General features: G+C 34.9%; 2 protein-coding genes across 7 annotated transcripts in view; one reads left to right on the top strand and one right to left on the bottom strand.

The window, feature by feature from the left end:
• Positions 1 to 1519: 1519 nt before the first annotated feature.
• Positions 1520 to 13661, bottom strand: LOC139960504 (meiotic recombination protein DMC1/LIM15 homolog). Of its 4 annotated transcripts, none has more exons than XM_071958917.1 (14): positions 13494 to 13661; positions 12635 to 12702; positions 11426 to 11470; positions 10853 to 10903; positions 9882 to 9977; positions 9531 to 9613; positions 9090 to 9142; positions 7787 to 7901; positions 6523 to 6614; positions 5836 to 5909; positions 5408 to 5522; positions 5035 to 5095; positions 3845 to 3961; positions 1520 to 2877 (listed from the first exon to the last, which is right to left on the bottom strand). In XM_071958917.1, exons 2-14 carry the CDS (start codon positions 12692 to 12694, stop codon positions 2808 to 2810), a joined length of 1032 nt encoding a protein of 343 aa, XP_071815018.1. In that variant the 5' UTR covers positions 12695 to 12702; positions 13494 to 13661; the 3' UTR covers positions 1520 to 2807. The 4 variants fall into 4 exon arrangements, with proteins under 4 accessions (XP_071815018.1, XP_071815015.1, XP_071815017.1 ...); XM_071958914.1 differs by having other exon boundaries at positions 12635 to 12741; XM_071958916.1 differs by having other exon boundaries at positions 12635 to 12741; positions 13506 to 13660.
• A 1227-nt stretch (positions 13662 to 14888) lies between these two features.
• Positions 14889 to 25844, top strand: part of LOC139960503 (eukaryotic elongation factor 2 kinase-like) — a 32974-nt gene continuing 22018 nt past the window's right edge. For all 3 annotated transcript variants that reach the window (XM_071958912.1, XM_071958911.1, XM_071958913.1), the window contains exon 1: positions 14889 to 15305. The gene's annotated coding sequence lies outside the window, so the exon portion shown is untranslated. The remainder of the gene's footprint in view (positions 15306 to 25844) is intronic.

A 25844-nucleotide genomic window follows, 5' to 3' on the forward strand; every position in this document is an offset into this window, starting at 1 on the left:
ATTTAAAGAAGGTTCATTTACAATTGTCTGAAATGATAGATACTTGCATAGTTTGCCATATTTTGCTTGCCTGTAAAATTTTGCAATAGGATAGAACAATAGCCATTGATAAAATATCTTGTATATAATAATACTTCAGTAAGTACAGTTACAATTACATGTTTTGTTGGGAGTTTTGTTAATAAAATGACATGTTATGAAACTTCACAATTACCTATGAAAATTTTTTCTTGTTCATGGTCCTCACAAATAAAATGGAATATTGAATGTAAGAAGTGAAGAAACTTGTAATGGTATTTGGAACTAGTCCTTACATACAGTATGAGCCACAATGTCTGTCTCTTTTCATTGAAATCGTTGCTGGATCGATGATTGGTTTCTAGCCAACACATAATCATCAGGGTTGGGTTGATGCCAGGGAGGGAGGGAGGGGGGTGGGTTACAGGAAAGTTGCCCTTAAAATCATGAAATATTACATAATTAGGATGGTTGTTTCCATGGGTAGATGGGTTTGTTATCCCCTACATTACATCCATTGGTGAATTTGAGGGGCGCTAACAGGAGCCATCCTCCAAGCAAATATTTGCTTTGGTCAAGAAATTTTAGAAGTTTAAAAATGGAAAAGAAAGACAATGTGCTACTGAATGGGAAATCTGTATGCCATCATGTTAAGAATAAAGGTATATTGATGTTGGTTTAGGTATAAAAACCAGGTTTTAATTTAAAGATATATTAATTAGGACCATCGTCTCTGCATCCAATGTGTGATTTTGGCAAAACTAATAGATACCTTGGTTATCTATGATAAGTTAGGTAATGACTAATGACCCATTGATAAAAATCTGTCTTCAGACTTGAACAGTTATCTGATCAAATGCCAGTTGTTGCTAGCTATCTTAAATATGAAAAATAAACATTCTGAGATTTGAATCACAATTGTGTGCCATATTAAGCGATCGTTCAAGATGTTAATATTTTGTGAGCCACAGGCCATATGTGTCCCTCTGGCATATTTTATGTTCCAAAAATTACTTCAAAACCCCATTAATGTGTCCCACAGAATGTTATAACAAGGTAAATGCATGATATATGTCAACTTTTGGGGAGGTTTGTAAAGACTAAGCCTACTTTTGGTAGGATATTTCACCAAAGCATATCTACAGGTCACAAGACCATATCACCATATAACATCACATTTCATTTAAGTTGGTAGTGTAGTGCTGTGGCCTGCAAATAGGGTGCAAAATTTCACTGCCCCCCCCCCCTTCTACAATCTACATCAATTCCACTGATATCCAAGTCTGGAATATTCTTTAAGAACATCTGTAACAAGTGCAAACTTTTATTTTCTTAGATTGTAGCCCAGCAAAAGTTGCCTATTTTCGAATTATTTCAATGGTCAACCTTTACACTTATTGTAAAATCTTAACTTGGCCAGACAATTTCAGACATGCTCCACAGACCTTCACAACACCCTATCAACTAAAGCAATGCCATAAATTGTGTTGACACATGAAAACAAGATGACTAATCTTTATTAGACAATTTTTCAAAAGTTAAACATCTCATAAATATTTACTAACAGGTTGAATAAATATGTGTACGTACAATATATCAGTTTATAGAACATTTGTTAAAAAACTCCTTGATAAATGGTAATAAACATTTCTAAATGTGAAATATATCCAACAACAGCACCATATACAAATCTTAATCTCAAATATTATACACTTTTGTTAAATTGAAGACAACAGCAATGCATTTTCTGAGTAGATGCTATCCCAGGCTTAGAATTCCACAGGTTAAGCCTGCAGTTGCTGCTTAATGCCAAAATTCTGACTAAAATCAAGTTCTCCCTGGCATTTTCCTGTATTACAACCAAATCAGTTTACTGCACGAAACTTTTGAGAGCAGGCCAAAAGTATTTGCTCATAATAAGCAGTAATACTGGGATTATGTTAGGTACGGAAAACATTCTTTGACTGACGAATGTTAACTGACTGACATATCTCATGTTAAAAGTTCAAATGTCTAATGGCAGAAAATTGCCAGGGAATTTTTCTATTTACTTTTTTATGACATTGTTTATTCAGTTCATAGTATTAGGGGCAACTGTAAAGGGCTCTCTGGTGGTATATAAGATGAATAAATTTTAATCCTTCATGTCTTCCAGTATATACATGAATCAACTCAATTATATAAATCAGGAGTTTTTAATTAAGACAAAGGAAATACCAGGTTGCAAGTTCAATAGACAACTGCAAAAATTCTAACAAACATCCAAAGCATTGCAATCTTACTGTACATCTTATGACCTGATTTCTCACGCCTGTTTGTTATATTATACATATATTTCACACATACAGCAAGGATATTAACTCAGCTCGTTCTACTCTACTAAATGTTAATGAGATTTTTGTCTAAACATAAGAGAAATAAAACAATGTTTGCAACATGCTAATTCACTAAGGTAACTTGTCAAGAAGAACAGCTGCAGCTGCTGAAGCAAGGTTGCAACAGAGATCAACTCTCCAAACCAGCAGTGCCTATTAGTGTGTAACTGCACAACACAAAAGATGTATATATATATATATATCATATGCAGCCTGGCTGCATGACATTGCAGTCCTGTCAGTGACCACCTTTTCAACACTGCCTCTCTAGATACAGAAGCTTTGAATAATAGCATTATAAATATAAGTCTCTTCCAGTTCTTTATAGTTAAAGAATTATACGTCCCAAGTTCAGTATCAGCAGCTTGTGATGTAATAGCACAAAGGTGTACAATTACTGTGAGCTTGGCTTTGTTATTCTTTGGAATCAATTATACCACCCCCAGAAATAGCAAATGTTGCTTCATTTTCAGGCATGTCAGGGCTGTGGGAAAAGAAGAAAAAATATGGATAATGGATAAATAATATCAATATATCAGATGAAGCTATGAAAATAGCTTTCATTTAATGTTTTTTAATTTTGATAACTGGTTGACTGGATCATTTTTTTTTTGTTTTTTGGTATGCTTTTTTTTTACATCAGCATTATAAAGTGTTTGCTATGCCATTATCAGACGAGAAAGTTTCAACTTCAAAACTGATGAATGTTCCTCAGTTAAAGCACTAATGCTCAAAGTGCATGTAGGTAGCAATCACTGACAATCTTTAAACAAAGTGCAACACAAGTGTTTGGCTGCTATCCTTCTTATCTTGACCAACAAAAGTTCTACTCCATAAATAAGCTAGCCATAAAATCAGTTATGATTACTGTTAGATCTCTTAGCAATCATAAACCAAAAGTACCAAAAAGTTTGATTCTATCTAAAGCACGTTTCTAGTTGCCAAATTTACCACACCTGTCTGGTATTACTCAAATTAAGATTGCCAATGTTCAAACTAAGGCATTCATTAGGAATTTACCCACCAAATGATGGTTAATTAGTAAGCCATTAGAGAAGTTGATTCCATCCTCAAACATTTTTCATAGTGGCTTAGCAGACAAATTTAGAACCTACATGAACATTCAAATTTGTGAAACTTTACTTAACTTTTATTTCAAATGAGACTATTGACACAGGTGTTATGAGCAGCTCTTGGTGTATAACAGCATCAAAATCGTAACCAAAGCAGCTAAAATGCTGATCTCAAAGATCTTGTCAAATGACATATTCATATTCACATATTTCATTGTTAACAATCATTTATTCTGACTATTTGTAAGCCACCAACAAGACAAACAGTGGCTACTATTAAGATACTACCAAGGAAAGAGAAAACATGGCAAATGGCTTTAATCAAACAATAAAATTAATTTTTTATTTTCAATATACAAAACATGGAAAATGCATAACCTGTCATATATTTTGCCAATTCTGTTTTCTCCTCTTCCTTTTCGTAAGCTTATCCTTGTAGTGGATGCATGAGCTAGAATATGTCCTCCAATGGGTTTCTTGGGATCAGCTTGAAAACTACAGGACAGAGAGAGAGAGAGAGAGCAATATATGAATGTTTAGTTAAGGATTCCACTAGATTACAGCAGTCATGTTAATGTCTGCACTTTCTTAGCATCTGTACTAAGATTGCAATGAAAGCTAAGCTTAATATCAAGAAGTGAGAAGTAAAAAAAAATATTGGGATTGGGAAAGGGGCACAAGTGTGGATTCTTTAGATTTGATGGTTTTTGAAAAACTCAGAAAAGGAGGAACCATCTATTTCAACTTTTAAACAGTCATGTTTAAAGCTGAAAATTATGCTGAAAAAATGCTGATATTAGGGATAGGGAAACCCCCAAAATATTATAATATAATATATATATGAACTTTAAAGTTTTTCATTGTTATTAAAATAAGACATAGTCGTATTGATTTTTTTGGTTTCAAGGACAGAATATCTTCGCTTAACTCTAAAATGTTGGATTCATGATATAGTTTTATTGCTGAGCTATTTCCTTACTTTAACTTGGCTAGTTAAAGAAAAGTTTTGAAGAAATATACAAAAAATTATTGAAATTGCACACTTTAACACAGGAAACAGATTTCAGAAAAACTCCCTAACAGTATCAAAGTCTTGTACCTATGTAAGAAAATTTATAATGACAATTTTTGTTCTCTTTAAAAACATAATCATAATGTCCCGAGTTCGAGTCACTCCAAGATTAATGTATATTGTCCAGTTACAGAGTTGTTGACAAGTAATAATCATGGATGTTAAAATATGAATCTAAGGGACTGACTTCGTCAGCTTGTGGCTTTGATAAGCCAATGATGGATTCTTCGTGAGTTCCTGCTTGCAGGAAGATCTAAAATACATACATATGTATACATACACCCATACACACATGTTTGTATTACATTTAGACCGAGGACCCCATTGTATTTTCCATTGTTCAAATCCACATACCCTAACCTTAACAATACCCATACAATAGAATTCTTCCGAGGACGTGGTGATTCTTTAGAAATCCCAACCGAGGACCTGGAATTCTTTCGTTCAAGTCCTCGGTCAGAATACAAAACAAACGAACGCATACACACTTACATACCTCATTGTGGCTCCTGGATCTGCGGTCATCTGATTGGTCACAAACACTGCAACATTATACTCTAACAGAGAGAATAGAGAGAAAACATGTTCAAACAAGACCCCAAAACAGAAAAGAATATTTAAATTATAAAGAAACTGGTATGTTTTTCCTGGAAAGAATAGTGGGTTAGTTTCATTTGTTTCTCTTCTTGCTTTATGGTCAGGAATATTCTGTTACCGAAGATCTTTTCCATCAAAAATTAGAATACAAAATGTACATCCAAGCACTACATTAACTCCATATCCGGGACAGATTTATGTTTAGACCACATGCTGATATTACAGAGGAAACCACTCCATGATCATTAATATCTTTAATGTCTTCCACTAACCTTCTGATATCTTTTGCAGTTTTGAGAGCATCTGAGCCAGTTTTTGTTGTCTGTCTGCGAGCTCTCCTCTGCCACTGTAATCTACTCTGAACAGTGCCATGATGGAGTCAATGATCTAACAAAGATTATAAAGGACAGTAAATTAACAGCTATAATTGGTAGGTCTGTTTGAAAAAGTGGTGCGTGCAATCAGAAATGATAAATAATTATTATCCACAACACATATTTAATTTTTTAAATAAAATTTAAGTTGCATTGGAATTGACAAGGATGGAGATTTAGGAGACAATCAGAAGCGATATGCATTAGTCTCAAAAGTTGCATACCAAAAATAACATAGCTGAAAGATCAAAGGCAAAGATCCTGTTTATCATCATGACACTGATTTCATATAAAGTAACAAAAATGTAAAAAATGTGAAAACTAACCAATAGCTTAAATACTCCTGCCTCTTCATGGAATTTGGCTGCAGCATAATCCAACAATTCTAACTGGTGTTCACCTGTTACATGTAATAGAACATCAATCATGAATCAAACATGAATCAAACAAATAATAATTGCTAAACGTCCTTCCAAATGTGGTTAATATTACAACTGGTTTGTAAATCGTTGTGTGCATAATCCATCTACAATAAGCCAATACTTAACTATGGATGAATATATTTTCCCAGCTGGTTACCAAGTCATGATGGTAAACCTATTTCTACCACTACCATTACAGTAGTCAAATATTAAATATTGATGTGTCTTTGCAGCAGAGTCTGTTCTTGCCCCACTGAGCAACCAAGACCGGTAATGAATATTAGAACATTAGAGAGATGGAATATATTTGTTACAATTAAATTAAGAAATCTCAAGAAATTACCCTTGTTAGGTATATGATGGACAGTTGAAATAATGAGACAATATTTCAGCCCATGATTTCATTCGTTAAAGCTCCAGCAGTATCATGTTTACGAAAGTTTTGTTATAAATTTACCAGGTCACGTTAAGCTATTCCTGTGTGTACAACAATGTAGATCTATGCTGAATTGCTCCAGTAAATTGTTTAAAGATTTCAACCAATTGAAACAAGATATAATAGCATGATATATTATAACATGATATATTTACTTGTGTAAGCCCTTGCATACAAGACATTATCAAGCATTGCATTGTGATCCAAGTTAAAACGATCTGCAATATCCCTCAGTCGATCTGGACGGCTGGACAAAAGTTTAAGGAAAATCAATATTTTTTAAGTGGATACACTTCAATTTTACAACTCTATTATATATATCTATATATATCTATATATCTATATGTATGTATATATATATATATATATATATATATATATATATATATCTATATATATCTATATATACAAATATATATATAATTGAAAACATAATGAGCAGGAAAATCCAGAACAGTGAAAAAACTTCCAGCCTCCACCAGGATTCAAACCCGGGCCTAGCTCCCGCTTTGTACCAGGACACCCTAACCAACTAGGCTATGGACGCTGCTTGTATGTCCAGAGGTTTGAAACCGGTAAGGACGTTATTTCAATGTAGGCGCTTGACACCTGTATCGAACAATACTAGTTCTGTTTTTGGTGACATATTTTTGCCTTACTCTTGAGATCAAACATGATGCTAACCAACTCCAAAATCATTTGTGATTCCTAAAGCCGGATCTCTGCCATTAGCCCACTTTATTCGCTTCTTTGAAATTGGCAGTAATAGTTCACAATGAAGAAATTATAAACAAGGACAATATTTTTATCAAAATATATGCAGAGAATATTTTAGCCTTGGACGAGGAGAATGTGAAGATGGGAAAATCTACCATGAGGTTATGAATGACTGAATGTGATCATATGTATTATAATATCATTAGAATGTATTCCAGATTAATCATTCACACATACAACACACCACTGATAGCAAAAACGTAACCAACAACAATAAGCATCTAATTGGAGTTGATTAACTTCACATACTTGCAATTTGGTAGTGTGGAAAATAACAATTTATATGAAAAATATCAGCCCCTCTTAGACTCCATACGGGAAGCATCATGTTGTACATCTACTGTCAGCATCACCCAACCCAGTCTAGGAAATGAAACGACTTCTTTTATTTGATAGATCGCAGTTATAGGTAGCATTTATACTTGTTTTAGTATTCTTGATGGCTACATGCAGACTAGCAATAGGAATATGTTTGAATGGGCCATGATAGCCAGGCTTGTACGGAGGGGAGATGAGAGGGTGAGGAATAAAATTATGCCTACATTTTTGGGGGGATCTCTTGGTACTTTGATATGCAAATCTCATAAAACTCTGACCTCGGGAGGATAAAATGTAAATCATCATATGTTTAAGAAAGGATACAACGTGTTCTCTGTGTCAATGAAGATAATTTTGCCTCCTGGATAATCATTAGCCCCTGGTAGTTGAGTAGTTACACAGAGAGTATGGGAGAGCTGAGTTTTACCAGTCCTGAACTCTGAGAATTGATTATAAAGTCAAATATAATTTAACCACTTTGTTTGACATTCATACATATTTAGTTAATATGATATGTAAAAAATAAATACAGCAAATACCAAATAAAATGCACATCTTTTTGTAAGTAGGAAAGAAAGCACAGGTGACCAATCAATGTGATAGTAACCACATGAAAACTTCCAAGAGAGATGGAATGCAACATCCCAAAGCTCATCTTAAAATAGTTTCATTGAATCAATCAGTATTTTCCAAAATCACATGTTAATTATGCATTACTTAAAGCATTAATGTTATGGAAAACATTCAATCTCCATCTTTTTGTTTTATATCCACACAAAAAAAAAATTAGATGATAGTCAATTGTACATTCTGCTCTGAAAGCATTTAAACAATGTTTACCAACATTACTATATGAACATAGTAAACAAGACACAACTTTTTAACAAAGTAAAATACATGGATAACAAAGATGATTACATTATCTCAGTGGAATGGCAGTACATGCTGTCAACCACCCCATAAGATAAAATAGGACAAATGCAGGAATAACAATGTGAAAAAATGGGACAAAAATGGAAAGTTAGGACTTGAAAAACAACAATGGAGGCTGAGGCTCATCATGGATAAACAAACTCTAAACAGTAAATGTTATTGACAACATAGGCCTGACGCAGTTTTCATGCAACCTTAGTTGGTACATGAGATGCCACAAAAACTAAATTTAATGGTTTGCATATATATGTTCAGGTGATAAGTACACTTTTGAAGTAATTTGATGCAGCTTTTCAATCATGCATTACAAAGCAATTATCAACCGAAGCATAAAGTAGGTATTTTTTAATGAAGAAGTAGGAAAACTTAGGATGGACAGCAAAGAAGACAGCAAAAAGGAGGGAAAACAGGACTGTTGAACATCTTGCGGAATGTTAATAATTTCAGTAAATTAAATTGTTTTGCAATGGAAATGCTGTACCTTTATGCTTTTAACTTATTACAATTACAATCCATGAAGATAAAGTTTGTAGTGGGTATTAAATTCTCTAAAACCATAGCTTAACTGTCACTGTCTCAAAGAACATGACAAAACTGTAATTTAATTGTTTTATGCCCACTACATACTTTTGTCATATATATCTACATATAAGACCATAAATGAACTTCCAGTGTATGTTTTATTACTTCTTACCTCCAAATGCCTCTGTTATGGCCATACTTTCAATACCTCCACCAAGAAGTTTACTGAAACAAATAGAAAATGGAAGTGATTTCAAGGAATTGTCTGTGGAAGATAGTACACTGTACTAATCCCTAAGCAGGCATTTCTCTACAGTGTAAAATTAGAGGTTATCATTGAATCCTGGAAGAAGTTTGTTTGTAAACAATTAATAGTGTACATTATCAAATTTTTCATTGAAGAAAAAGGGTCAAAGAAAATGACTGTACTCCTAATAATTAACTACATGTGACAGAAGGCATTGTCTTGTTGTAGGATTTATCTGACAACTATGTAACTTTTGCTCTGACAGGGTAACAAATTTTATATATAAACAATTTTCTATTTCATTAGCTGATGACTTAACAGGGAATAATTTATCAGATCCAAGACCAAATTTAAATTTATACTCACTCAAGCTCTGTGCTCCCAGTTGTAATTCTAAAGCAACTTTTCCTTTTGACAGCGTAGCTGAGTGCCGTTACAAATCCATGATCCTACAAAATGAATGACAAGACAAACTTTGTAAAGAAATAAAACTGACTTAATAGCTATTCAGGTAGAACTCCCTGTCTAATGTAATCAGTGTGCTACAATAAATAAAGTTGAATTAGATTACCTTATACATAATTTTGATCACAAAAACACAATGAGTTGCAACCAAAATTTAATGTAATAGAAATATAACAACATATAATATTTGACTGTATTTCTACCATATCTGATTCATCCAGATGATGGATCAGCCGATATAGACTATTTTACCTCCAGCTTTGCTGCAGCTTCCTTGATCTTTTCCATCTTAGCTTCTGATATTCCTTTTATATCACACATCCTCTTTCTTGTTGTCATTTGAATACCCTGAGGAACAACAAAACAACACAAACGTAACAACAAAACAACAAGAGTTACAATTAACCTACCCAACATGCATGAGGAACCCAAATGGTTAATTAAAAACAAGTTCTGTAAAAAAAATTGCCTAATAAAAGTGATGTAAATGCCACACACAAAACATCCTTGTGCTACATGTCATGTAATATTTCTTCATAGGATAGAACCCGTCGAAGCCCTCTTCTTCGCAAGTTATAATGGTGATGTACAATTGTCATAGGTTTGATTTTAACATGTCGTATGCCATCATCGACGAGTTCGGCAGATGACAGTCCTGCCCATAAAATAATATTGTCGACCCATCGAAGAATAGGTCTGCCAGGGCCCTGACAAGTACCGGCTACAATAACTGAATAATTTTGATCTTAGACCAATGATATCTCTGATGGGCCCCAAATGTTTTGGCCTAATATAGTATTCTTATCCAATTGTACATTCAATATAGAGACACTGTTGTGTGGTGTTAATTGTACATTCAATTTAAAGACACTGTTGCGTGGTATCGTGTTTCAAGTTTGGCTGACAAGAGTCAACAGAAACAAGAATGACAGTTTTCTGAACTACTATTTTAATGTTAGATGTTAAAAACCATACCATACAGTAGTTATGTCCTTGTGGTGTCAAATGGGCTAGCTAATTCCGACAAAATATTTATTTGCTCACTCCTACACAACTCAATTTCAATAGAAAAATCATACATAATATTCATTAGAAAGCAACAAGTTGTGATTTTGAAGTATTTTTGCAAGTTGTCCTTTTTGATTTTCCAAAGAACAAAGTAGGTTGCAAGCCCAACAAAGAATGGAAGTCCTGACTAATGTGGAAGTAAAAACGAAACTTACCTTAATGGTACATATACCTGCCGTCTTCAGTTTCTTGATGTCAGCAACATTCTGTGCAAGGTAAGAAGGGTGTTAACTTGGATCATATCCAGGATAAAGTAGGAGCTAAGTATTTAAAAGAGGGAACAGGATGGATATTTAGTCCCCATCAAAGACCCTATGCATGTAACAAAAAGGTAAACACAGAAACCTTTTATCCTGTTGCTATTCTTGAAGTTAAAATAACTGTCTTTAATAAAACCAAATCATTCATTTGTTACTTGACCATCTATTAGACAGAAAGTTGTCATTATTTCCAGAAATGTCATTATTAAACTTGATTTTCATTCATTCCAGATCTTAGGAAATGTTTATCAAATGCAATAAAATTTAGTTATTTAACTTCTCAACAATATAAGCTGATATTTAAGAATTAGATTATGCCCATCATTACACTATATACTTAATAGGCTGGTCCTCATTCATCAGTTAATGACAAATTTATCGCTGGGGGGCTGGATTACTCTCTTTAGTTACATACCATTTAATCACCTCTAACTATGGATTGTATACTTGTAAATTGATGCTACTTACAATACCATGGTTTTGTAGAAGGTCTATATCTTGGAAGAATGACTCCTGTTGGTAGAAAAAAGGAAAATAGTTTTTCATCTCAATTATACAAATGGACTAAACCACCAAGGCAAATTAAATACCAGTAGGTTGGTTTACTTTTACCAATTTTCTTCAACATTGTGATTTGTATGTTTTCAACAAGTTTTGTAGATACTATGAAGTATCAAGAAACTGAACTTGAGACATTAGATATATGTTAATTCAACATAATTTCTTTCAAAACAAGAGTAACATCTTCCAGTAAGTTTTCTGTGGTAGATTTACAAATAAATGTGCATGACAATAATCTTCATTTGACAGAGGATGTGATCATACAGTATAAACTGTGGGAGTATTCCTTTTGTGAAAGTTTGGTAAAGAAAATGTACAAACATGTGCTTTAGATATGAAAACAAAAAACAGAACATGACCCATTTTCCATTAAATCGACAAAGGCTACCCACCTTTTAACACACTGACATTGGATATACGTAAATAAACATCCAATATTACTTGGTAAACAGAATAACAGTTATCAAGATATGTTGCATACAGCTAAACAGTAAATGTGACAGACCAACCTTTTAACAATTTTAAATTATAAAAAGTGAATGAATTCCTATACAAAACTAAAAAAACCATACCAAGAAACCATACACAATATTTATCTTTCTTCAAGCTATAAATAATTTCATGACCACTTACACATAGCTCAATTTTAATATTTAAAACGGTTTGCTTTCAGAGGAAAATTTAACAGTGGCGTAGGAAGGTACTTTTGAGTGGGGGGGGGGCTGAAGACTGAAGGCCAGCCTGGGGGAGGGGTCTAAGGGGAGGGGGTATCCCCCTCCCCTTTTGATTTTTTTTGCATTTCCAGGTGGCCTCAGATGCAATTTGGTGCAATATAGCACACTAACACCCACTCATTTTGTAAAGAATTTTGCATTTTCACCCCTTCTTAGATGCAATTTGGTGCTTCAAATGAGATTTTTTTCTCATTTGGAAATGAAAAAGGGGTTTTCTGACTTGCGGAGCAGGGGCGTGGAACGATACTTCCGCCCCCCCCATATTTTTCACTCGGGGGCTGGCGCCCCCCAGCCCCCCGGTTCCTACGCCCTTGAAATTTAATGTTATGTGAAGCTGCACTTTGTGTTAAGTTACATTAAAACTTGATTATGAACAACTTACTTCTTCATCCAAATCTTCAACTTCATCATCTTCTAGCATTTGATCACTTCTTTCCATCATTTTATCAACTAAGGGCAATGATTTTGTAAATCAATATTTGTGTCAGCCTGCAAGAAGTCAATGAGTGCATTAATTTTTTCCTGACAAGGTGACTTTACAACTACAATGACATAGGAATAGTCTAAATTAAGAATGTATCACTTATACTGCAGTGTAGCATAGGTTATCCATTATTAGGCTAGTTGTGCAGGTACACCAATGTCTAAAAGCACATGTTCAACCATGCTTAAAATAATTATATCCTTGGGTGAACTTCAAAGTAGCCTACTCAGGTAAGTTCCAGCAAGGGTACGCACATTATTATCATTATTTGGGTGGGGGAGGGGGGGATGGGGCATGGGCAGAGGATAAAGAAACATGGAAAAGCAGAGAATGAACTTCTTTCCAATTCCATGAACGAAATTAGAGCCCCCTCCCTGCCCCAATCTACTTGTACTACACTAAGTTACTAGTAATACACTAAGCCTACATTTATAAAAGTAACAATATCAATACATCTAACTTTCTAACCTTGCACTAATGAGTAATCGTTCTAGCCTAATTTTTTTCAGTCACAAGAGCTACAGCCTAAGTTAGGTCTATTATATCGGACTAAATGTACGACTACAATGCATGTTGTTTTTGATAATTAATAAAAAATCTGTGCCTACAGTAACATTCTTTAAATATACTCCAACTCCAAGTTTACAGCCTAGGCTAGTCCTATGCTTAGGTTACATTAAACTAAAGCCTGGCTACACTAGACTGCGGTGACAGGTTGGGATTGAGTGTGCACACATTTTTTAATGATTTGTCTCACTTAAAGTTGTACTTTTATTTCGTTGTTAGCAGGAAATATTCCCTTGGCTTTGATGCCTTGCGTATAACTACGCTAGCTCGGTCTACTTTCAAAATGTATGGACACTGGTCAACGAGCGATCTTGATTCCGCAGTCACAATACAGTCATCGGTACGGTGACGTAATAGCAGACGATAACATTGTACCTATATACATATAGGTACATGCCTGTGATAACTGATTAATTTTTGGTTTCCACCCTCGGCGCCAAATTTATGACAACATACGAGGGCGCTGTGTATGAATTTCATAGACGGCTCTGATTTCAAAGTCATGTTTGACCAGCCACTCTGCGATGTTCTATATCACAGACATGCAGTCCTGAATAATACACTAGAGCACTGACGATGTAAAACTTACAGGCATCACTTGAGTTCATATATGATGTGAACATAAACGATGACTTTGAGGTTAAAAATCAGTTTAATGTGTTAAATAATTTTATCTGACGTCATTTAGTCAAGAAAATTCATGGGTTTTTTCTATTACACTTTCCACCAATAATGAAAATCTTAATTAAATGCTGAAAAACTAAAAAAAAAATAATAGTAATAGTAATACCAAATAAATAATAAAAGTCAAAAACAAATAATAAAAGAAAAAGGAGAAAACTTATAAATGCGGTGCAGTATATATTTCATTAAGGCATAATTTCCACTTAGTGCCAAAATAACTAACCGTTTTGACCATCACAAAGTAATAAATAAGCAGGCAACTTACGCTGTCCATATATATATATATATATATATATATATATATATATATATATATATATATATATATATATATATATATATATATAGATGCACCCAACTTAAATAAATATAGTGAATTATTTATGTTGCTGACATCAAGAAACTGAAGACAGCAGGTATATGTACCATTAAGGTAAGTTTCGTTGTAACTTCCACATTAGTCTGGACTTCCATTCTTAGTTGAGCTGGCAACGTACCTGCTCTATCGCCACAAATTAGTTTGCAGTCACCCCCCCCCCCCACCCACACACACACACAATAACAAAGACAAAAACATCATAACAACAAAACGGGCTTACTCCCTCCTTTCCCTTTATTACTGAATAGAGCAAACATTTGTGAAGCCCTTCTTCAGTCTGATATAGTCACGTATAGACATGTTATTACCAATATCAATCGGATAAGCTATTGAATACAGCCGTCTGTTGTGATGAATCAGACAACAAACAAAGGTTGACCTAGCTTGAGGTCACTGTCATCGTGGAAAAACATGCAGTCTGGCACGTACCATTAAGGAAGTGACGTTAAGTTCTATTAAGGTGTTAAGGTAAATAACAACTATGCATAAATGTAAAATTTTCCAAACCTTAATAGATAATATGTCTTAATTAAATTCTACGTCTACAATATACAATTGTACGGTTTACTGCAAACAAATAATACCCGAGAGAGCAAATGCTGCATCTCTATCGTTTTGGAAAACAAGGCACGGGTACAAAGGTCATTGTCGATGGTCGGGTCTATTTACATACCACATCACGTCGAAAACAACAACTGTGTTTTGCATTGCTCTGCCCATCTCGTTGTGTGTTTGTCATCATATTGCACGCCGCACACAGAGTGTGTACTTCAAACTACAAAAACTGCTTCTGTATTGCTCATCAGGGTCTTTTTGCCAGCTTTTAGCCAAAAGAACATCGCAGAGTCGGTACACTGTGTGAATTCCAAACGCTGCTTGGACATCATCCATCTAGCGTACTTCGGAACCTTACGAATTTTCATTATCCCGAAGGAAAAGGTAAGGTAAAGTAAAATCATAAGCTTAGGAAGTTAATGACATGTGGTTAGGCCCACTGCGAACAAACAAACCTTACAGCTACAAGTAGTTACAGGATAAGTTAAGTTATGGCCTACAAATGGTCATGCTACACTTAGACTCGTTCCAATTGTACTGATTAGGCGTAGTGAACGCTCTTGCGGTAACAATTTCAGAACTTATGTATAGGCTTCCCTTGAAATCATATTCACGTAAACGTTTGCACAGGTATAACTTAGTCATGCTATGTAACTAAGTTAAACTAAACACCAAACTACTGCCAGTACTGGACACTGTAATTGTGTAAAATTCTTTTAGTAGGCTTCAGCCTACTAGTACTAACAGTAGCTGTTTCTATCCCAATTATCGGTTTGGTTACTTTTGCTTATTTAAGAGGTCGTTGTTAAATATGCCTCCTGTAACCAGGGCTTGAAAATCCTATGCGCTGGGTGCCTGGGATTCCTTATTACTGTTCTCGGGCTACCAAACTTCCTGGCCGAAAACTAAATCTTGATAGTGCATTTTGTTCCTATATGAGCACAGAAGATACAACAATGTTTACAAACATGTTACGGGCTATCTCAAAATGGTATCAGGCTACCAAAATCTCCAGACAAAAAGCCAGACAAGCTAGTACTTTTGATATTGTCGAGCACGGTAACACCTTTTTAGTGGACATCCTCAAACCAACAGACAAAATGTTATGGAGAAAATCTTTGACTACCATTTTAACAAGTGATTAGGCCTACCCAATTACTGGTAGGTTAGGCCTACAGTATTTTACAAATCATTCCATGATCATTTGTATTTACTAAACACTTAACTAAGATCAAGTATGATAATGAATAACTTTGAGTGATTTCAACTAACATCTAGATTGGATGATTCCTCTATGGCTTGATGACTGTCTCAGCAACGGACTGTGATCGCGTGAACAAGCAAGAGCATCATAACCAAAAGAAATATTTCAGGCTTCATGTCATGCCATTATGTGAAATTTCATGAATGCATCGGGCAACAGTTGAGTAAATGATGTCGTCATGGCAGTTTGATTGCGAAAATCTTTGTTGTTGCACAAATCATTTATCCAGAGAGTTCTAGGTTGCATATTAATGAAAATATGAGCGCAGATTATATCGTGACAACTAAACAAACACATATCACATTTCAAGGATAAAATCAACAATTAATATTATTAAAGGGAAGTAAAGCTTTTGGAAAACATCTGTCATCATGATTCATCACATGACATGACATCACATGACATCATAAACCATCTACTAATGTGTTTTGTTTACATTCAAAGAACCATATCAAGAGTCAGGTATTCAACTACTCTAGGCCTAACATTGTAGAATATTTTTGCTCAGGATTCAATTTACATCAAGTGTTAAATTGTCTGCTACCTGAATATTCAGTAGGTCATGTGTCCAACAGTAAACAGTATTCTATTTCAATAGAACAGGGACAGTTTACTCATTAATCAAAGAGCTCCGTGGGAATTTATTTTCAAATTGTGGTAAAAGAAGTACATATACAGTAGGCAATACATTTTAAGTGACCACAACATTTCTGTGCCATCAATGTGTTGTGTTTAATACGAGAAATAAATCCTGAAATTTTTGAAAATGTATACAAAATCTTTGTATGTTTGTGCGATTGTGCATAAAAGATGAAAGCCTCATTGTACAGTAACTAGGTCTACAGATATTTCAATTCAAAACCTCAGTATTTTGCATCAGTTGTTCCATTACATAATTCATACCAAACTGTACTTTATTTGCAGCTTTGCTCATAATTTAAACAAGAAACCCTTCAACCAAAATATTTCGAAGCAGATCAGACAGAGGGGAGTGGGGGGGGGGGATATGTGACCTTCCCAGATGCCACTGTAATTAATCCTTTTTGTAGATGTGCAATATGCTGATTTTCTGCTGGAAATGCTGCAACTGGTACGTAGTGGTGTCAGTATTATAACCTATTTACATCATGACATATATCAGTCGATTATTAACAGGAAGAAAATTATTGTGTGTTACATTACATTGCAAAAGTCTTAGATGTTTACATTTTTGTTGCACCAATTTTATATGCTCAGCTTTGCATCATCGATGCGCAACAGTACTTCATAGCAGATTTTATGACTGTTGCACAATGTTTGTTGGCAACGTACCAAGAATACAGTATGTTGTTTATTTGAACTACTGTATACCTCCATATAAGGAAGTAACTGCAACAGGTTAAAATAGCTGTCAGTTGTGAGGTACTGATTTTACTAAATTCATATGTATAAATTAATTAAATGATGGTGTAATTGAATATCTAGCTGCACAACTCACTACAGATTGCTACAGGGTGTTTGAAGATCAATAGTGTATGAGGGGGCAATGTACCGTAGCAGTACTATTGATAGTGTTGTGTGGTATTACTGTGCCATAGTTCAACACTGGCAGTGCAGTAGAAATTACAATTATATACCAATTTATCGTTGCTTTTCAAATACTGCTTTTGAGTCTGGAGTTGGGGTGATCCTTCAAATGTTCTGAATATTGAGCATTTATATGATTCCAAACATTTTCGTGGAGAATAAACCTGACACTCAGTAACTTCTCCTCTCACCTCTCTCCTCTCCTCATCTCTCCTCTCTTACCTCCAGTCTTCTTATACATACTTTCATCTTATCATTTCTTCTCAACTCAACTCAGGAGTTGGGGTATTTCTTTGAAGTTTCTGAACACTGAGCGTTTACTGTAGATGATTCCAAATGTTTTTTTGGAGAATAATCAGACATTTGATATGTTATGCAGCTTTAAATGTGTTAAAATCAGTGGCTTTGTAAAGTCAACTTTTAAACGATAGTTAACATCTGAAGACAAACTGAACATACAGTATTACTAAAATGTCATAAAAATGGACTGGATTGCAACAAATGTGTTGATAATTTAAACAGATACATCTAACTTTTTGAAAGGTTGTTAAAAATTGTCCCTCAAGGGTAATAATGATAATAATAATAATAATAAATATATATATATATATATATACAGCACTTTACATTTAAAAAGAATACCTCAAAGCACTTTACATGGAACTAGAGCAAAAGGTACAAATAAAAGATGCATAATAAAAAAAAATCAATTATTTGATTAAAAAACAATATAACTAATGGTACTGTATGTTACATATATGCTACGGTACATATTGTTTTATCATTCTCTGCCTTAAGCTTGATAGTTGTAAACATGTATCATTTACGTTCATGAAATTGGTAAATTATACGTTACTTGAAAGATAATATTGCATTGTACAGTATTTCTTGGAACCCACATTTTGGTCATCTTTTCTGTTCTCTGTATATATACAGTACTATTGTAGCCCACAGTCAACAATATTGTCCTTAATTCTGCCTGTTGCCATGGCACCTGTGGAAGACATCAATCTCCTTGTCAGTGTTTGCACCAATATTTCACCTGTCACTACATTATTGATTATTGCGCACTGGAAAACCTGAAAATCATATTTAGTCAGAATACTGTTAAGCTCTCACGTTTGAAAATGCACATGAATAATCTTACAGTAGGTCTGTTCTTGAAGCATCTCAGTTGAGGATAACTCCTGTACCGTAGTGAAGTTCTCCAAAACATTAGTGTTCAGTACTGCAAGGCAGCATTCAATTACAGCTCTTTGATAAATGTTTGGATGCTATACTCTTGACTACACATCTGATTGAACAGTAGCTGTCGTATGTGTAGTTTGGCTAGTCACAGTACTGTAAGCTGCAATAATTAATAAGTTTATGTCAAACAACTTTCCATTTACCGTAGCTTCCCACGTCTGTGGTTTATAACTTCAGTACTAAGTTTATGAAAAAAGTGTCTGGGCGACAAAATGTTGATGGTCAAATTGAATTCATTGGATAACTGATGGATTGTCTTTCTTTTTGTGGCAGAAATCAAGGATTACTCATAGTTTGTTCAATTAGAATGTTTAACTTTATAGTTTGGTGGTAAAAAATCTCTACCTCAAACAAAACTTACTACATTAATATTCATACTGTACATGAACATAACATCTTGATCCTAGTCTGGTTCAGCCAGTGTATTGTACTCTACAGAGTAAAAGTGTTTACTGCAATGTTATGGTAAACTCTGTGTTAAACAACTGAAGGCACCGGTCAGTTATCTCCCCCCCCCCCACCTCCACATCTCATTTTCGTTAAAGGCTTGATTCCAGATAGTTTGAGGGGCAAAATATTGATTGATCCTTGGCATTAGTCCATGAATTTTCTAAATTAAGCAGTTGTGGCCTAATGGCAGTACAGTGTTACAGAACAGACACTTTGGTCAAGTGTTTATTAACTTACGATGCACTGCGCAAGTATATACTGTACAGTAAGCAATGCAGGGAATATGAGTGAAAGTATAAACATTGAGATTCTGCAGGAAATTGTCAATTGATTCAAACTTATGTAAGCTAGAAAATAATTTGTAATATCCATGTTTATTAGTAACTGTAGAGTACCATACCTGTGTTAAATAGAACAGAACATGCTAGTAGCTACATGCAGTACTGTATGTACTGTAATGTACTGTAGTAATTATAAAATGCTGTAAATATGTTCTTTATAAGGCAATAGATATACCGTACTGTAATATAGCCCTAATCAGCCCCTGCTGTAATGTATGCAGTATATTTTGTAATGTATATTCATGACTAATATATGGGCCATTCCACACTAATGGGGTACTTATGTATGTTACTGCAAAGCCTTGTTGGAAATCGGTCTACAAAGCTTCCTGGCAGTAACAAACTGCATGGTTTAAAGTATTTGATGCCATACTTTAATATTGCAAAATAGTGTTAACAGTTGAAAGTCTTTATGTCAATTCATTGGTAATTATTTAAAAAAAACTCTTTGCATGTCTCACCAATTTGTGCAAGGAATATGTGACAGAGCATTAATGGAGATTTTTAATCCACTTGTTTTATGTTTTAGTTACAAAAATGACCAATGTAATGTATCATAATGATTAAAGAATTCAATCATCTGAATGCTGTTGTTGTCTTCTTTCTTGTCCAACACGTGAAAATTGAGAAAATGACCACACAAAAATATATAAACGTTCGTAATTGACATCTGTCCTAACAGTTACGAGCGTAACTTGCCCCATGAGTAAAGTAATCTGAAAACATTTGGCGGAGATAAAATGTTGTGCCTTGTTACAACATCGTATCTCAGTAATGAACATGGTTTTGAGGGAGTTGAGTCTTCCAATCCCCCGGAAAACGACGGCCAAATTAGCTTTAAAAAAATCTGTCCAAGAGAGCTTACGTTCGAACGTACTTTTAAATCACTTTTCACGGAAATCGCGCATTCGATCCTGTGAGTGTTTAGTATGATAAACATCCTTGGGCGCATGCGTATTTCAGAGAAAACAACAACCCTGGTCACCCACCGACTTTTAAAACCATGGAGGGAAGTTTGTGATCTGTCTTCTGAATCTCGGTAAGTTACGAGCGCAAGTCAAATTACGAGCGTTCGAAATCACTACCAATTTTACCGAAAATAAAGCACTTTGCAATGTGATCAAGGTATGGTTCAATTTAGAGACTTCTCACTCAGTAAGTGAAAGTTCTTACACCGCTAGGTGAGCGGACTCGTAGATGCAGTTGCCGCCTTTGGTATAATTGCACTGAGTGAGACAGAAAACACTACTAATGCACGTAACTGCAGACAGATTGAGTCAATCTGTCTGAAGTTACGAACGTTGGCAAAAGACCTCCATTATTCATTTAGTTCGATGTAAAGGTGCATGATAATACCATGAAACTTGCTAAATGTTTACTGGGCACGAATGTTCATCTCGCATTGGCATTGAAGTGCAATTCAATAGCAGTTTCATTAAAATGAACTAGCCTAGGCCTACGTTCAAACGTAATTGTTGGTAGACAGATTTCAGATTCGGTCACTCGTGTGAACGTTAGCATGATTTCGGTATTTTGATGTATAATCTAATGTCGACGTACCGATGTAAATGAACTGAGTGCATACGATGATTCCGTAAATATAACGTTAACAATATTTCATTAAGCAAAGGTTAGGTTAGACCTGCATGCTAGGCTTCAATTGAAAAAGCTCACGTTCGAATCTAAGTGTGGTGAGACATATTTGCCCAGTCGGTCTGTTTTACGAACGTTAGTATCTTCCCTGGTTGAGTACTAACTTAGGCCTACTAGCCTAACGTTAAGGGTAGCGTTATATTTTCGTGCAGATCTAGCCTAGGTTTTAAACAAATGCAGTACAGACAATTGACGATGCTTCATGTTTTATTACGTATTTTAATTTGCAACTAGGCCGACACGTAGGCGAAGCCTAACACTGGGTTTTCTCATTACTGATGCATATAATGTGTAGGCTAGGCCTGCCTAGGTCTAATTTAAAAAAAATATATATATTTTTGTTTATTCAACTCTCATTTTTATTACAAACAAAAAACAACAATCAACATGTATCGTCTTGCTTTCTAATTAAAACTTACCATTGAGTTTGATCCGCGAGGACTGAAAATGGGCATGTTCATCGTAATTGCTTTAATGAGAAGAACCATCTATGGCCTAAAGAACCCACAGTGTATTTATTGTTCTCAGGGACAGGCTGGCCTTATTTGGGAGTTAGCCACCAAATGTCAGTATCTTGGGACCTCTGATTAAAAATTCTGGTGGTAGATTCTTTATCTCCAAACAGCCTAATTCCATACACAACATTCTTCCATATAAGGCAGCTTACAATATAATATATGCATGAGGTGCATCTGTCTTTACACGTAATTACCTACAGGCTGCTTTTAATTATCATGTAAGCTCTAACTGTTATCAAACACAAATAACATCATTGGCAAATTCCAGTGGATGACAAATCTCTTTAATTTAAAAGCTTATGGAGGCAACAATTTCACCATTGAAATTGACACTCCTGTATTGAAGGTTTGAAACTTTCTTCTACCATACCATGGATTACAACTTTCTCCTGTATTTTGAAACAAACCAAGTTTTGTCTTTTCCTTAACTTCCATATTAAAATGGAAAATGTTACCTTATTTGCTCCAGGATATAATGTTTTACAAATTATTCTCTTTTCAGGTAATATGAGCCTGAAAATTCGCCTTCGTTCCTTAAACAGGAAGGTACCTCAACTAGAGGATATTGAAGGACAACGAACAACTGGTTTTAGCAATGCAGCAATGTATATGCGCAGGTATCGAGGCCGCATAAAAGCTGATCAGGAATGTTATGTTCAGTATCAAGCTAAAGAGACTGAGCGAGTGAAAGAATATCGTCAAACCATGTCTCAGGAAGCGAGGATATCATACATGAACATATGCAGTTACCCACTGCTGTAAACTGGCCTGCACACATCTGAAGGTGGAGAGGAAAGTGGAGTTTAACAGACTGATCCAGTTCACTGATGGGTGTGGCGCACAATACAAATCTCGCACAGGATTTGCTGACATCTCATTTGGAAACATAGATTTTGGCGTGCAAGTTGAGCGGCATTTCTTTGGCTCATGCCATGGAAAAAATCCATGTGATGGAGAGGGTGGGGGTGGTTAAAAATGCAGTCACAAGGTCAGTGAAGTCTGATGTCAACATCACCATTGATGGACCCTGGGAGTTCTATGACTTCTGCTCCAAAAATCTTGCTAAGGCACCAATGAAACCAGATGGATCGTGCAACCACTCTCGTCGTACTTTTAACTTAGTGAAGGAAGGTGATATACAGAGGGAAAGGCCAACCAGAACAAATGTTGACATTGTGGCTGGAACGCGAAAGTTGCATGCTGTAGCTGGGATCTCTCCATACTAATTGCACAAAAGGCGTCTTTCATGCTTCTGTTCACCCTGTCAGGATCTGAACTCAGTAGCACCGTGCATCAATCTGGAGTTTGTGAAGTCTTGGAGTGAATGCAAGATGTCTGCTAAAGGGATTTCATTTGAAGCAACTACTAGCAGTGATATGGAAGCTGCAGATGTAGGTCATGCTGAGATGAATGAGATTCCGGTCTGTACACTTGAGAGTGCAACTGATAATGCAACTGGAGCAACTGTGGGTAAATCATCATCTGAAAGATCTGAGACAGGGGACTTATCTGAAGTGGGTATGCAGGTGGCATACTAACTTCCAACAAAGTGGGTCAGTCCCTTTTTACTTAAATTTTAAGTGCTAAGCAACATGACATTGAAAGAGATTTCCTTCTATTTGCAGAATCAAAAACAAAATGCATCAACAGAAGTGTTATGTTTGATGTTGCATATTCCAGTGTTTCTTTTCATGGGAAATGTCACTCAACTTTATTAAGGGCCTTGATTTCATTAATTAGATTGAAACTCCTTATCAGTGAACTCTAATCAAACGTGAGGGTGGGGTGAGTCGTCAACTTTCAGTTCACTTCTTCGTGAAAAATGCTGGAATAGTTGTTATGGATTGCCCATACCATTTGGTTGGTCATTGCAGTCATCAAGATTGAAGACAGCCAGTGAATATTTCCTATTTAATTTTTTTTTTGCTCTTTTCATAAATTACAGATTATGATGAATCTGAAGTTGTCCAGACACAGTTGGATGTGTTGAATGAAAAGGTCTTAAAAGATCTCTTCTGTGATGTCTGCCTACCAGAGAACAAGCATGAGGCATTACTAAAACTACAGCAAAGAGGGATTGAAATTCGCCTTGAAGAGTATTATGCTGTCTTCTATGACAACGAATTCTATATTGGACGATTGCTTGAGAAAGATGGGGAGGAATATCTGTTTAAGTTTCTCCATAGAGTTTGCAGTGCATCTAAGATGTATGATTAGCCTATAAGGTCAGATTCTGAGAAGGTTTTAGGCAAATTCGTTATCGATGGACCCCTTACATTGGTGGGCAGTGGACCATTTTCTGTGCAAGAAATTGAAAATGTGGAGAAAACATATGCTGAAATGAAAGCAATAACACAAGCTGAGCTGTAAAGTGGTAAAGCATAAATAATGCATATTTTGTATATATTTCAAAGTTTTAACAAGTACACTCTGGCTTTCCATCTAGCTAATTGTACTGTGAACAGTTTCAGTTGACTGCATCTATTCTGCAGGAATCTTAGATGTTTTAGGTTCTTGCTTGATTGCTTGTCTTCAATATACTGCATGCTTGACTATATGGGAAAGAGCAAGAAAAAAACAGTCAGATATGCTTGTGATAGTGTGTGCTTCCTTTTTAGCATTTTTTTCTGAAAACATCTTCAAATTTATGTTTATTCAATTCCATGACATGTGAGGCTATCCCACTTCATCTGATACATTTTCAGAAAGTTTGAAAAGTGAACATTTAATCATTAGCCAGTTTGATAAAAAAGTAAAAGCAATTTATGGGTTTTCGTCTGTCCATGTTTCAAACATGATATAAGTGTATATATTGGTACATTTTAGTGTTGCATTGGTGCTAATATTGTTGGTATCTAATACCCTCTTGTAATTTGATATCTTTCCAATGGTATGCAAGTTTACAATTATGAATTCAACTATTTACTCTTTTAAAATTTCTGACATACTGTATTCAAGTCTACAGTTTAACAATCCTTCCATTATATGAAATTTTAGGATTTTCACTATTCATATGCAATTTTGAAATTATTGAATTTTATAAATATTCAATTGTTAACTATTCAATTTTCAGTTCAACAATGCATTCAATGACCTACACTAGAGGTGTCAGTATTAGTAGTATCTTTTTAACTTTGCTAGATATATGCAATTAATCACATGCAAGCCTACAACTATTCATTCAACTATTTAATTTTTCTTTAATTAAAGTCTGACATTTACAATCTTAAACAGACCACTCTGGATAAGTTGTTGTTTCCCACATGATATGATGTATCATCACAATTTCATGATAATTCCAAAGTACAGCAGCAAAGAAACAGCTACAAATGAGTGCCCAAATGTACATTCAATTGAAAATAATCATTTGTAATCCATAGAATTTCTGATGACAAATTAATGTGGAGATTGAAAAATATTCTGTCCTTGTTACGTACGTAAGACCCTGAACATGGTAACCATACATCCTACCTTTATGCAAGTCCATATCATTTTCTGCACTATAGCTTCTAGCAGTGGTTTTCATTAAGATGTGAGATATATTGTAACAAATACTCAGGGAAAAAAGGTACTTGTGGCACTAAAATTTGTTCTGTGCATAGGGAATGTTGAAATGCCCTCTCGTTGTATTATCAAAGATTCATGTTTTTTCCAGTTTTTCACCCTTGGATCCATTTTGTCTTTGTTAATTGTTATAATTACAAAGTTTGCAATAAACAAAAACTGTTAAAACTCATGTACAATTGTTGTTTGTGGCCTGTTTATGATCAGATATCTGTCCTTGTTACGTACGTAATACACGCCATATATTATACTTTGCTTGGCTGTCATTGCCAACCTTATCCAAAACTTATCTCATTTAGGGTATATACAGTTGCTATAC

This window comes from Apostichopus japonicus, chromosome 19, assembly GCF_037975245.1.
Source record: "Apostichopus japonicus isolate 1M-3 chromosome 19, ASM3797524v1, whole genome shotgun sequence".
Classification (NCBI taxonomy): Eukaryota; Metazoa; Echinodermata; class Holothuroidea; order Aspidochirotida; family Stichopodidae; genus Apostichopus; species Apostichopus japonicus.

Coding starts and splice junctions, on each gene's coding strand:
- LOC139960504 (XM_071958917.1), bottom strand. CDS start 12,694: ATGATGGAAAGAAGTGATCAAATGCTAGAAGATGATGAAGTTGAAGAT. Junction 9,143..9,530: donor ACTGGGAGCACAGAGCTTGA/GTGAGTATAAAT, acceptor TATTTGTTTCAG/TAAACTTCTTGGTGGAGGTA. Junction 3,962..5,034: donor GATCCAGGAGCCACAATGAG/GTATGTAAGTGT, acceptor TCTGTCCTGTAG/TTTTCAAGCTGATCCCAAGA.